The sequence below is a fragment of the Grampus griseus genome (genome assembly GCF_964374135.1).
Source record: "Grampus griseus genome assembly, chromosome: 2".
NCBI classification, from domain to species: Eukaryota; Metazoa; Chordata; class Mammalia; order Artiodactyla; family Delphinidae; genus Grampus; species Grampus griseus.
In genome coordinates this window covers 95,920,019-95,934,324 of record NC_139018.1, presented here as the reverse complement: position 1 = coordinate 95,934,324, position 14,306 = coordinate 95,920,019, and the positions used below count along the sequence as shown (strand labels likewise).

Genomic DNA, 14,306 nt, shown 5'->3' with positions numbered 1-14,306 from the left:
TTGTAGAAAACATGGAAAATATTGAAAAGTAAAACAAAGAATAAAATCACCCAGAACCCCATCACTCAGCCATAACCACCATGTACATTTTGGCGTATTTTCTTTCAGACGTTTTCCTGTGCAAAGGAATGCACATAAATGAAATTGAGGTAATACAGGATACTTCTCTGAAACATACAATTTTTACTTGGCAGTGTCATAAACATCCTCCCATGTCTTTAAATATTCTTTTAAAAATCTTTGTTTTGTCAAATTGGCATTTTTATTCATTTTTGTGTGGATTACAACAGTGGTGCAATTTTGTTGTAAAAAATGCAAACAAACACAGAAGTAAGTAAGGTAGAACATGAAAGTCTTCTCATAATCTCACCTCCGAGGGGTATAGAGATGTGCTGGAGTCTGCTCACACTGGCTCATTAAGCTAATTGTGTGCGTACATCAAGAGCTTGAAATCAGCCATGGCAGGAGTACTTACGCTGTGGAGATCGGCAAACACCACCTATCAATGATTATTTTTCCCCCCTGGAAAACTGGTTGTTAAACTTTTACCAGAACATCACTATGCTATATCCTCCTAGACATTTTCTGTATATTTAAATATATATTTACATAAACATAGAAAACATCCAATTTTCTTTTTCCCCCCAGCTTTATTGATATATAATTAATATATAACGTGTAACTTTAAACTGTATAAAGCAGTAATTTGGTACATGTGTATATTGCAAAATGACTACCACAATAATATTAGTTAACACATCCATCACCCCAAATAGTTACAATTTGTGTGTGTGTGTGTATGGTAAGCACACTTAAGATTTGCAATCTTTGCAGTTTTGAAATATACAATATGGTATTGGTTGTTTTTTGTTTTTTTTTTTTTGCGGTACGCAGACCTCTCCCTGTTGTGGCCTCTCCTGTTTCAGAGCACAGGCTCCGGATGCACAGGCTCAGCGGCCATGGCTTACGGACCCAGCCGCTCTGCGGCATGTGGGATCTTCCCAGACCAGGGCATGAACCCGTGTCCCTGCATCTCAACCACTGCGCCACCAGGGAAGCCCACAATATGGTATTGTTAACTGTGGTCACCATGGGGGGTACATTACATACTCAGGACTTAGCAAGTGGAATTTTGTACTTTTGACCATTCTCACCCACTCTCTCCTTGCTGTGTCCCCTCACCCCCAACCCTGGTAACCATCAATCTACTCTCTATGAGTTCAGGTTTTTTTTAGATTCCACATATAAGGAAGATCACACAGTATTTATCTTTCTCTGTCTGTCTTACCTCACTTGCATAATGCCCTCAAGTTTCATCCATGTTGTCTATAGCAGGATTTGCTTATTTTTTATAGCTAAATAATATTCCATTGTGCATTTTTCCACGTTTTCTTTATTCATTCATCCATTGATGAACACTTAGGTTGTTTCCATGTCTTGGCTATTGTAAATACAATGCAATGAATATGGGGGTACAGATATCTCTTTGAGATAGTGATTTCACTTCCTTCAGATACACACCCAGAAGTGGAATTGCTGGCTCATATGGTAGTTTTATTTTAATTTTTTTTGAGACACCTCCATACTGTAGAAAACATCCAATTTTCCCATTGGCTTTGGCAATCCAACAATATATTATGCCCCTCTACTTCAAAACACATTCATCTACCTAATCCTTGCTACTTAGCACTTCACTCTGTGACTGCATTATAATTTATTTGAACAATTCTCCACTGATGGGTGTTTTGATTGGTTCCAATTTCTGGCTATTATAAACAAAGTTTCAGTGAATATTTTGTCCATATATATCTGTATATTTGTCAAATTATTTTCTTGGGATAAATTTCTAGGCAGGAGATGTTGAATCAAAGAGTATTCCACAATTTAGATAGATGATACCAAAGTCCCTTTAAACGGTTTCTTATTTTTATACTCCCTTCACTGGTGTATGACAATGCCCTGAAAAACATAATTTAAATGATTGCGTAGTATTTCAGTTTATAAATGTCTGATAATTTATTTGATCAATTTCTTACTATGGTGTTTACAGTATTTCTCATTTCTATAAACAATGTTATAACAAACACCCTTGAAAATCTTCAGGTGAATCTCTTATTTTCCTAAGATAAATTCTTTGATATGGAAGAACTACAGAGTCAAAGGTAAGAATATTTTTATGACATTTTTGTACATATTATTAGCTTCAGGTCAGTATTTAGTACTTAAGTTTTTTTTTTTTTAAGAATTTACTTGATGCTAAATAGAAAAAAATTTTTTTTCTAATGACTAATATTGTTTTTGGAAATAAAATCTTATGGCTCTTAAATAACCTTTAGGCTATTTTCCATTTAATTACTTCTTTGGGATTTTAGGCCCAGGATTCTACCCTATTCCCCCATCCAAATTTTGTTTCTGTGTTAAGTAGCAGGTTAAGTAGCAGATAAAAAATATAACATATACATGTGTGTTTGCATGTTGGAAAGTTAAATGTATCCATACATATATATGAATCATTTTTTTAAATTAATTAATTAATTTGTTTTTGGCTGCTTTGGGTCTTCGTTGCTGCGTGTGGGCTTTCTCTAGCTGTGGCAGGCGCTACTCTTTGTTGCAGTGCGCGGGCTTCTCATCATGGTGGCTTCTCTTGTTGTGGAGCACAGGCTCTAGGTATGTGGCCTTCAGTAGTTGTGGCACGTGGGCTCAGTAGTTGTGGCTCGGGATCTCTAGAGTGCAGGCTCAGTAGTTGTGGCGCATGGGCTTAGCTGCTCTGCGGCATGTGGGATCTTCCCAGACCAGGGCTCAAACCCCTGTCCCCTGCACTGGCAGGCAGATTCCCAACCACTGCGCCACCAGGAAGTCCCTATATGAACCATTATTAACCTTACATAGTCGCACCCATTTAAGGTATGGGATTAACCCTACCTGTCATTTCCTTAATGAGTAACGAAATAAATTGCAGTCAAAGAAATGAAATCTTCACTGGACTCTTTAGGGAAATTTCATATTATGAAACCCAAGAAAAAAATCTAAATTTCCCCAGAAGGTACCAGTTACTTTATTTAAATGTATCATTTTATCAGTAGATACATAAAAATCAGAGTGCTTATAGCTGAAAAATATTTCCTTAATGTTTGCCAGTCTTAAAAATACTGCTCTTTTTTTAATTGGGAAAAAAGAGAAAACAAATGGATATTTCTAAATATTTTTATAAGAAGTGTTTTGATTACTATCTAAAGTTAGTGTTTTTCAAATCTCTCCTTCACACCCCAAGTCAATTTTTTGTTAAGGAAAAATTGGTGAGGGTATATGTGGGTGTGTGTGTCTCATTTTGCAGAAGGAGGTCTCTTCAGGGTATACCATCACCACCTTGTGGCCTTTTGCCATATTACTGTTAAGGGGTTTAACACCATAATGCTCTTTTGCAATTGTAAGCATGAAATACAGTGTACCTCCTTTTGGTAATCCTTCTCTGGATTAGATGAAATAAACTGAGGGCCAGAAACTGCCTGCATGTAGGGTTCCCACCCTATGGTGAGATGATATCCCTGCATTTATGTTGTGTTTTCACATGGTGCTAAAACAACCAGTTGAGTAAGGAAATCTAGTGAAGAGATGTAATGAGCAGTTTTACTGTAAAGTGAAATGTTCAGTTATCTTTTGTGTTTTGTGTTTGCCAAATCTGTTTTAGTGATTCCTTCTGATTTGTAAAAATATTGGTTGGCACGGGAGCCTGTAAATCTCCTTTTTTCTCTCTTTGGTTATATTGTTGGAGTGTTTTCTCATTTTTGTTTCAACATTCCCCCCTACCTTTAGTACTATTTTATTATGTTCTTTTTTAAAAAATGTTTTTTTTCATGCTTTTCTCTTGTAGATGATTCCTCCTTTCCCTTTGTCTCATTAATATATTTTTCCTTCTTTTCTCTCCTTCCTCATCCTGCTCATTTTCAGTTTCTTTGGTATCCTTGCTGCAGATCACTTTACTTATTCAGCGGCCTGTACTAACATCCACACCCACAACGCCCCCTCCCCCACTTGTGTCCTCCTTTCTTTGTTCCTTCTAATTCCTTCCCCTAGTAGCTGATGTTCCGGCTTTTCTAGTGCCGTGTGCACCGATCTCATCTGGTCTGCGGCTTAGGTCTTTTAAGGACACGGCTTCCTGGTAACCCTTAAACTTCCGGGAGGAACCTAAATCCTACCTATTCAAGGAAGCCAGTGCCTAAACCTAACCCTAGATTCAAGAGAAAAGGTTTCAAAAGGACAACCTTAGCTTCAGTACTAAGAAATAGTTAGTGACTCACTATCTTTCTTATTCATTTTTCTCAAAACAAGTGCCAATTTTCATAGGAAGTATACTGGGACATTTTCCAAGTTCATATTTGCCTGTCCAAACTCTCGTTTGCATAGGGAACAGTTATTCACTAGTGCTTTGGAGTTGACATTTGAATCTTATAAAAGTGAGTTAGATTAATGATACTGAGAAGAAAAAGATTGGCAAAAGGCTGTGCTATCATTTTGAAAAACAGCTGAAATTGTATTGTGAGATGTATATTTCTGTCTTTTCTTGTCCATCTTCCACCAAAATGCAAGCTTCTGAGAAAAGACACTTGGTCTATTTTGTTCTCTGTTGTATCTCCAGTGCCTAGAATAGCTTCTGGCACAGAGACGGCACTTAAATCCTCATCGGATGAGTGAATGTATCAGGTAGTCTATTAGTTTTGTTTCCATCTCAGTCTGTTCTCTCACGGAGACTTCTGTCCTCTTGTTGCAATCTGGACCAGCATCCCTCTAGGCCTGCAGGCCTAACTATCATCTTGGTATCCTTCTCCCTGTGGCCAATCTTGGGTTTCCTGCCTCTAAACCTTTTCTATTCCTTGGTTTAGTCCTTCTTTTTTGGTGGACCACATTCATCAATTGTACAATTTTTGAATAACTCTTCCAATTGCTATTGCTGTGTAACAAACAACCTCAAAACTTAGTGGCACTCTTCCACAACACTTATTTATTATCTCCTGGTTTCTGTGAGATAGGAATGCAGGAAAGGCTCAGCTGGGCACTGGTGGCCTGCAGACTGGAGCTGGAACTGCAGGAGGTCTACAGAAGCTGAGGGCTGGTCATACATCTCTATGTAGTTTGTCTGCATGGGCTAGTTGGGCTTCTTCACAGCATGGCAGCCTCAGGACTGTTGGACTGCTTACATACAGGCTGGCTTCCACTGAATCTCATTATTCTTCCCTAGTACTAAATGATAGCTTGGGGAGAATAAGATTCTAGAATGGATTATTTTCTTTCAGGACTTCGTAAGCAATTCTCCATTGTTTTATAACTTTCAGAATTGTGGAATGTCATTAAATTCCAGATCCTCTATATGTCAGCTGATTTTTCTCTCTACAAGTGTTTAGAATAATCTCTTTATCACCAGTGTTCTGGAACTTCACGTGAATCAAGGAATAGATTTGATAAACTAACTGAAGTCTTGCTTGGTTGAATTTTAAGTTCCGCTCAATTTTATGTCCCGATAACTGGGTTTCCTCCCATTACTTCATTATTCTAGCTTGAATCATTCTGTCTGCCTTAGTCTATTCTCACTATTAATAACAAAATACCAAGACTGGGTAGCTTATAAATAACAGAAATTTATTTCTCACAGTTCTGGAGGCTGAGAGGTCCAAGATCAAATAGCCAACATGATTGCATTCTGGTGAGAGCCCTCTTCCTGGTTCATAGCCAGAGACTTCTCACTGTGTCCTCACATGGTAGAAAGGGCTGAAGAGTTCTGTGGGGTCTTTTAAAAATAAGACTACTAATCCTTTTTAAATTACCTAATCACCTCCTAAAGGTCCCACCTCCTAATACCATCACTTGAGCATTAGGATTTCAACATGAACTTTGGGGGACACAAACATTCAGACCATAGTACTAAGAAACCTTTCCTGACTAACTTCCAGGGATATTAATCATTTTCTGTTTCCCATTCTTCAGCACGTGAATATAGTTTATAATTTATTTCTAAAACTTTAATTCTTCAGATGTTTTAGAGATTTGTTTCATTTCTCCCAGGCTCTTCTGTATATATGAAAAAAAATCATGTTTGCCATTATTTTTATATCCCTATAGCACCCATTGCAGGGACTCAGTTAAGGCAGATAATTGAATGCTCTGCATCTTCCAAGAAATGAGCTGCCCCGTTGTTCACTTACTGCTGTAGAGAAAGACCTCGGGACTTCTCCTTCTCTTTAGTTCAGATCAATCTGCCCCTTCTAAAAGCTAGCTCCTTCCACAAAGTACTCAGAAATAAGCCACATGATCCTCCCATGGAGTAGCAGTTTACCATAAATGGAGTGAATTTGCAGTTAATGCATTGTTTAATCAAGCTGTTGTTTTTCCTCTAAGTCTTTATGTTATACAATTTTTTTGTTTTGTTTTGCGGTACGCGGGCCCCTCACTGTTGTGGCCTCTCCCGTTGTGGAGCACAGGCTCCAGACGCGCAGGCTCAGCGGCCATGGCTCACAGGCCCAGGCGCTCCGCGGCATGTGGGATCTTCCCGGACCGGGGCACGAACCTGTGTCCCCTGCATTGGCAGGCGGCCTGTCAACCATTGCGCCACCAGGGAAGCCCCCAAGATGTTATACAAATTTTTAAAACACATATTCCTGTTTTAAAACTTGGTGTAAGCATAGATTTCAGACATTTTAAAGATATTTAGTTACCTTATAAAAGTGTTTGTACACTAATTGTGTCGTGTTATACTCTATTGTGTTAATCAACCTAGTTGAATCTTTGTTTTTTGACTGGGGGTATTGATCACTATTTTGAGGATCTTATGAAGGCAGAACATGGGAAAAAGACAAACTCTCAAAAACTGGGAAAAATGATAAAGCTACCCTGGAGATGTTTTATCCAGTTACACACTTAACAGATGAAATTCTCCATCCCTGAGAGCAAAGCAAGAGATTATCTTAATACCCAAAGTTAAATTAGTAAAACACAAACCCAATAGGATAAACTTCTCCATCTCTGGTAGTAAATGAAAAGGTGATTTTAACACTCTAAACATCAATGATAGTGATCTGGGTGTAACCTCAAGCAAGCAGTACCAGAAAATGATTGTGATTGATTTAGTTGAAATCTATTTGAATGTATTATATCCTGTCTGAAGAAAGACAACTTGAAGAGCAGTGGTCAGCACAAAGTATAGCAAAAACAAAGAACCAGAAGTTATTTGTTTTGCACTATTCATATGGGATAAACACATTAATTCTGCTAGTCAAGAATATGGTTAGGGTGATTCAGCAGGCCTCACTGTAATTCAATTTGTTAAGATTTAATCAATGCATTTTTTTTTTTTTTTTTGGCTGTGTTGGGTCTTTGTTGCTACGTGCAGGCTTTCTCTAGTTGCGGTGAGCGGGGGCTACTCTTCGTTGCAGTGCACAGGCTTCTCATTGCGGTGGCTTCTCTTGTTGCAGAGCACAGGCTCTAGGCGTGTGGGCTCAGTAGTTGTGGCTTGTGGGCTCTAGAGCACAGGCTTAGTAGTTGTGGTGCATGGGCTTAGTTGCTCCATGCATGTGGGATCTTCCTGGCCCAGGGATCGAACCTGTGTCCCCTGCGTTGGCAGGCGGATTCTTAACCACTGTGCCACCAGGGAAGTCCTCAATGCACTTTTCAAGGATAGTATTCCAAATGAAAATGAAACTGAATCACAATCAAATAGAATACTTGTTTTTCCAGTATTCCAGAAAGTTTTAACATGATCCCATCTACCTACTCTTACATCATCCACTTTATACACAATAGCTCTAGGATAACATACTCAGTCCCACTTCTTATCCATTTGAACCCTGTCAGTCACTCCTATTTGCAACAAAAATATATCTCATAACCTCCAAACTAAAAATATACTGTTGCTTGTCCAAGATCAAAACCCTCATATTGAAAACAAACCAACCAACCAACCAACCCTTACCTGGGCTAATCAGGTAAGATCTTAACACAGGATGTACATTTTTTAAAAAAATTTTATTTATTTTATTTATTTTTGGCTGCGTTGGGTCTTTGTTGCTGCATGAGCTTTCTCTAGTTGAGGTGAGCGGGGGCTACTCTTTGTTGCGGTGTGCGGGCTTCTCACTGCAGTGGCATCTCTTGTTGTGGAGCACAGGCTCTAGGTGCACAGGCTTCAGTAGTTGTGGCATGTGGGCTCAGCAGTTGTGGCTCACAGGCTCTAGAGTGCAGGCTCAGTAGTTGTGGCGCACGGGCTTAGTTGCTCCGAGGCATGTGGGATCTTCCCAGACCAGGGCTCGAACCCGTGTCCCATGTTTTGGCAGGCGGATTCTTAACCACTGTACCACCAGGGAAGCCCCAGGATGTACATTTTTGACAACTAAAAATTTAAGCTTCCTAAAAACGATCTAGTTGTTTAACATGTGCAAGTCACTTCATTTCTTTGAGCTTCTGTAAAGCAAGAGGGTTTATCTAGCACTGACCTATTATGAAAATTCTATTACTGTCAGATTTTACAAGGTACAAGTATAGCCACATTTCCTAGCAAAATTAAACTTTTTCCCGAAAAAATAAACAAGCCAATGGAACCCTCTGAATAGTGTTTCTCTAGCTGCAAGCTGCAACCCATTCGTAAATCACGAAATCAATTTAGTGGATGCACCACCTGTCAGCATTAAAAACAAGCTGAAATAGAATAAAAGAATAGGAAATCTCAGACTGCATCTTAGTAATCAGTATTGTTTTGTGAATTATTTATTTCAATTTTATACATAAAAGTGTATACCGGCTTAGGATGGGACAATTTTGATGTTTGAAATACACTGCTCTAAAGCTGCAGTTGTTAAAGAGTGGACCGAAGAAGACCCTTTTGGGTGTACGAGAGGCCCTCCCTTTCCCAATCACATACATACGTGTGTTAGGTCTGATTTTCTTCATAAGCTTCAACCAAAACCTTTCTCAAAAGATTGAATATAGAAGCAGGTATGAGAATTCATCTGTCTTCATTTGAGACAGACACTAAAGATATTTTCAAAACTAAAACAATTCCACTCAATTTTTTTTGGTTTTGTTTTAGAAAAAATACAGTCGGTTAAAATTTTTAAATGCTATTTATGTTAACCTGTTTATTATTTTTAAACGAGTTTTAAAAATTTCTGCCTTAATTACTATTACAGTAAATAGCATTAGATATAACCCACAGAAACAAAAGCACTTTGGAGTTTGCAACAATTTGAGAACCCCCTGATCAATACGAAACAAAGGACTTCAGGCCTGACTCCTGGCAGGTTTAACACGGTCCCAGGCCCACTGGGGAGCCCCCAGCTGCGGCCCGCTCCACTGATACCCAGACCGGGTGTACCCCGATGAGAATCCTCACGAATAAGAACAGATATTGACGAAAGGGCAGGGTTGCTGACGTAAGAGAGCCGAGAAGTGCAGCTTCACTGCGCACGCTATACTATGTAGCTGAAAAGCTAAAAGATTTTTAGCGAATCTTTGCGACACTGTCGCGTTTCGTTGGTTCCGTGCCGTAAAGACAGCGGCGGAGCCGCCCCCGGTGAAGACAGCTGACGTGCGCGGCAATGGCGGATATGGAGGATCTATTCGGGAGCGACGCCGACAGCGATGCTGAGCGTAAAGGTGGGGTCATCTGGGCTTGGGTGGAGGCGAGAGTGGCGGGGCTTCTGCGGCGGGAGCTCAACAGCGGTCCGGTTCCGGGTCTGCGAGCGCTCCGGCGCCGCGGGCGAGTGATGGCTCTTCCTGCACTCCTGCCCCAGCTCCCCCTGCACTCCCGGCGGTGCCAGCCTCCTCCCGGAGGGCGGGAATGAAGTGACAGACGCAGAGTGTGTACCTCGAGGTTTTTGGTGTCCATGGAGCAAGCCGTGCCTGGGAGCGTGTGGAGCGAAGGGGGCGCGGGGCAGGGGTGGAGGCCGGGCAAGCCAGCGCAGCCGGAGGAGGAACCTTGGAGTCCTGCTCTGTCCTGCCTTGCACAGGCCAGCGCAGAGTAAGGGCTCTTGTGAATGAATGGAAATTAGGTGTTCAGGAACATGGGGATGGGATGGGCGAATTTGCATAGGGGCTCAGAATGCCCTCTTGAATGAAACCAGAGCGTGGCGTGTTGGGGAGTTTGAGATGTCTGGGTGAGGAGATTGGGACGGATACCGAGGTAGGGCTGCATGTAGGCGTTACACGCAGAAGATAATGTGTCCTCCGAGAGCCTGTGCAGAAACTCTAGATAATTTCTTGAGTCGGTGGTATTAGATTGGAGAGCGTAGGAGGTCTGTGTTTGGAGAGAAGGGATGAAGGATTTGATGCAGAAATGAATTAGTGAGTGTATGTTTATGGTGCAAGGAAGTCTTTCTGGCACAGAGTGGGTATTTGAGTTTGAAATATGAATAGGAGAGATTTGAAGTCAGAAGGGGCCCAAGACCAAGTTCAGAATTCTTGCGAGTCCCCAGGCTCAAAGTAATGTAGTACCTACTTTTTTCCTTAGCATAGTGCATTATCGTGGTTGTTTTTTTCTTTCTCCAGCTTCAGTTTATTAATATTTTTTAGAGTATAGTTAAGGGAGCACCAGGTGGAAGTCTAGTGTGAGGGCTCTACCAGGATGGACATCCAGAATGTTCTTTCTAGTCAGGATGTCTGGAAGTATAGAGCCCAGTATATTCTTGTTCCACTCACTTCGCTGTTGTTTTCCTTTCCCCTTCATCTGTACTTGTCCGTATCCCGTTCACCCTTCAAGGCACAGAACCATGTGAACCCTCCCATGACTCACTTCCATGAAGTTGTTCATTCAGCATTTATAGATCCCCTGTCATGTTTCAGCTACTTTGCTAGATGTAGGGGATATAATGATGAAAAGATTGTCCTCCCCCCGCCCACCCTCAGCTTACGTCAGTGCTTAATGCATACTTGATAAATAATTGGATGGGTAGAAGCAATAGTAGAGGTACCCTGCAGTGCTTTCCCATTGCAAACTCAGGGTATGGGGAAGTGATGTATGGAGATGGTTGCTTCTCTGGGCTTCATGTTTTACCTTCTTGTAAGTCTACTGCTGCATTCTTCTCTCTTACCATTAAATTATAGAACTCTCTAGGATTTACTTCCAAATCTGTCCTTAAAGGTTGCTGTTGGTCCTGAACTTAGGATGGATGTGGCAAGGTAACTCCTGTTATATCATCATATTTAATTATTTCCCTGGGCTAAGACAGACGTAGAAAATAACTACACTTGACAGATTTCTTGGTATAACAGTGGGTAGAATTCCTGCCTAGGCCCAGTGTGTTTCTTTCATGTATAAATGTGCCAGGTCGTCTTTAATTTCTTTCAACAATGTTTTGTAGTTTTTATTGTATAAGTCTTGCACTTCCTAGGTTAAATTTATTCCTAAATATTTCATTTTGGATACTGTTGCAAGTGGAATTGTTTTCTTAATTTCATTCTTGGATTGTTCATTGCTAATTATAGAAATACAGCTGATTTTTGTTTGCTAATTTTGTATCCTGCAACCATGTGTAATATATTAGCTCTAATAGTTGTTTGGGGTGTGTGTGTATTCTTTAGGATTTTCTACATGTAAGATCATGTCATCTGTGAGTAGAGATGGTTTTACTTCTTCTTTTCCAATTTGGATGCCTTTTATTTCTTTTTCTTGATTAATTACCCCAGCTAGAACTTTCTGTATAATGTTGAATAGAAGGGTGAGAGTGGACATCTTTTTCTTTTTCCTAATCTTTGGGAAAAAGCATCCATTTCTTTACCACTACATATGATGTTAGCTGTGGGTTTTTTGTAGATGCCCTTTATTACGTTGAGATAATTACCTTCGATTCCTAGTTTGTTGAGTCGTTTTATCATGAAAGGGTGTTGAATTTTATCAAATGTCTCTTCTGCATCAATTACGATGATCAAAATTTTTTCCTTTATTAATATTGTGTTTCATTTTGATTTTTAGATGTTGAATCAGTCTTGTATTCCTAGGGTAAATTCCACTTGGTCATGGTGTATATCCTTTTAATATGTTGTTGGATTTGGTTTGCTAGTATTTTGATACTATTTTTGCATACATATTTATGAGAGATATTGGTCTGTGGTTTTCCTTTTTTGTGATTTTTTTCGTCTGGCTTTGGTATTGGGGTAATGCTGGCTTAGAATGTGTTAGGAAGTGTTCCCTTTACTCAAGTTTTTGGAAGAGTTTGAGAAGGATAGGGATTAAATTCTTCTCTAAATGTTTGATAGGATTCACCAGTGAAACCATTTTGTCCTGGCTTTTCTTTGTTGGAAACTTTTTGATTACTGATTCAAACTCTACTTGTTATAGGCCTATTCAGATATTGTTTCATCTTGAGTCAGTTTTGGTAGATTGTGTATTTCTAGGAATTAATCCATTTCATCTAAATTATCTAATTGTTGGTATACAGTTGTTTATAGTGTTCTCTTTTAGTCTTATTTTCTGAAAAATTAGTAGTAAAATCCCCACTTCCATTCCTGGTTTTAGTAATTTGAGGGTTTTTTTTTTTCCCTTGGTCAGCTTAGCTAAAGGTGTGTCAATCCTAAGTTTTTAAGGAATGAGCTTTTGGTTTCATTGATTCTATTATTTTTTCTGTATTTTGTTTATCTCTGCTCTAATCTTTATTATTTTTTTTCCTTCTGCTTGCTTTGAGTATAGTTTTCTTTTTCTAGTTCCTTAAAGTGAAAGGTTAGATTATCAGTTTGAGTTTTTGTTTTTTTTTTTTTTGTGGTACGCGGGCCTCTCACTGTTGTGGCCTCCCCCGCCGCGGAGCACAGGCTTTGGACGCGCAGGCCCAGCGGCCATGGCCCACGGGCCCAGCTTCTCCGCGGCATGCAGGATCCCCCCGGACCGGGACACAAACCCGCGCCCCCTGCATCGGCAGACAAACTCTCAACCACTGCGCCACCAGGGAAGCCCTGTTTTGTTTTTTAATGTATGTGTTTACAGCTACAAATTTCCTTTTTTAAAAAAATTAATTTATTTGTTTATTTATTTATGGCTGCATTGGGTCTTCGTTGCTGCGCGTGGGCTTTCTTTAGTTGCAGCGGGCAGGGGCTACTCTTCGTTGCGGTGCACGGGCTTCTCATTGCGGTGGCTTCTCTTGTTGCGGAGCATGGGCTCTAGGTGCACAGGCTTCAGTTGTGGCTTGCGGGCTCTAGAGCACAACCTCAGTAGTTTTGGCACATGGGCTTAGTTGCTCCGCGGCATGTGGGATCTTCCTGGACCAGGGATCGAACCTGTGTCCCCTGCATTGGCAGGCGGATTCTTAACCACTGTGCCACCAGGGAAGCCCTACAAATTTCCTTTTTAGCACTGCTTTCCCTGCATCCCTTAAGTATTGGTAGGCTTTGTTATCATTTTCATTCATGTCAAAATATTTTCTAATTTCTCTTGTGATTTCTTCTTTGCACCCTTGATTGTTTGAGTGCATTGTTTAATTTCCACATATTTGTGAATTTTCCAGATTTTTTTCTGTGATTGATTTCAGTTTCATTCTGTTGTGGTCAGAGAACATACTTTGTATTATTTTAGTCTTTTCAAATTTATTGAGACTTGTTTTGTGTCCTAAAATTATGGTCTGTCTTGGAGAATGTTGCATGTGCAGTTGGGAAGAATGTATATTCTACTGTTGAGTGGAGAGTTCTACTGATGTCTATTATGTCTGGTTGTTTTATAGCATTGTTCAAGTCCTCTGTTTCCTTACTGATCTTCTTTTTGTTCTGACCATTATTGAAAGTGGGGTATTTGAAGTTTCCAGTTGTTACTGTTGAACTATTTCTTCCTTCAATTCTGTTGGTGTTTTTTTTTTTCTTTTGGTGCATATACATATATATATATTTTTTATTGAAGTGTAGTTGATTTACAATGTTGTGTTAGTTTCTGGTGTACAGCACAGTGATTCAGTTATATATTATACATATATACATATACATATATATTACATAGTTTTTAATATTCTTTTCCATTATGATTTATTACAGGATATTGAATATAGTTCCCTGTGCTATGCAATAGGACCTTGTTGTTTATTCATTCTGTTGGGTTGGCCAAAAAGTTCGTTTGGTTAATGAATACATTTAATAAAGTTTTGGTGAAAATGAAAAATGTGTGTTTTATTTTTACTTAGAACCAAATGAACTTTGTGGCCAACTCAGTGTATATAATAGTTTGCATCTGCTAGTCCCAAACTCTCAATCCAATCCTCTCCCACCCCCACTCCCCCTTCGCAACCACAGGTCTGTTCTCTATGCCTGTGAGTCTTTTTCTGTTTCATAGATAAGTTCATTTGTGTCATATT

General features: G+C 39.7%; 1 protein-coding gene across 3 annotated transcripts in view; it reads left to right on the top strand.

The window, feature by feature from the left end:
* The first annotated feature begins 9,544 nt into the window (after window positions 1-9,544).
* The window catches only part of LEO1 (LEO1 homolog, Paf1/RNA polymerase II complex component), a 49,210-nt gene continuing 44,448 nt past the window's right edge, over window positions 9,545-14,306 (top strand). For all 3 annotated transcript variants that reach the window (XM_082649044.1, XM_082649043.1, XM_082649045.1), the window contains exon 1: window positions 9,545-9,636. In XM_082649044.1, coding sequence (XP_082505170.1) covers window positions 9,579-9,636 — 58 coding nt within the window. In that variant the 5' untranslated portion in view covers window positions 9,545-9,578. The remainder of the gene's footprint in view (window positions 9,637-14,306) is intronic.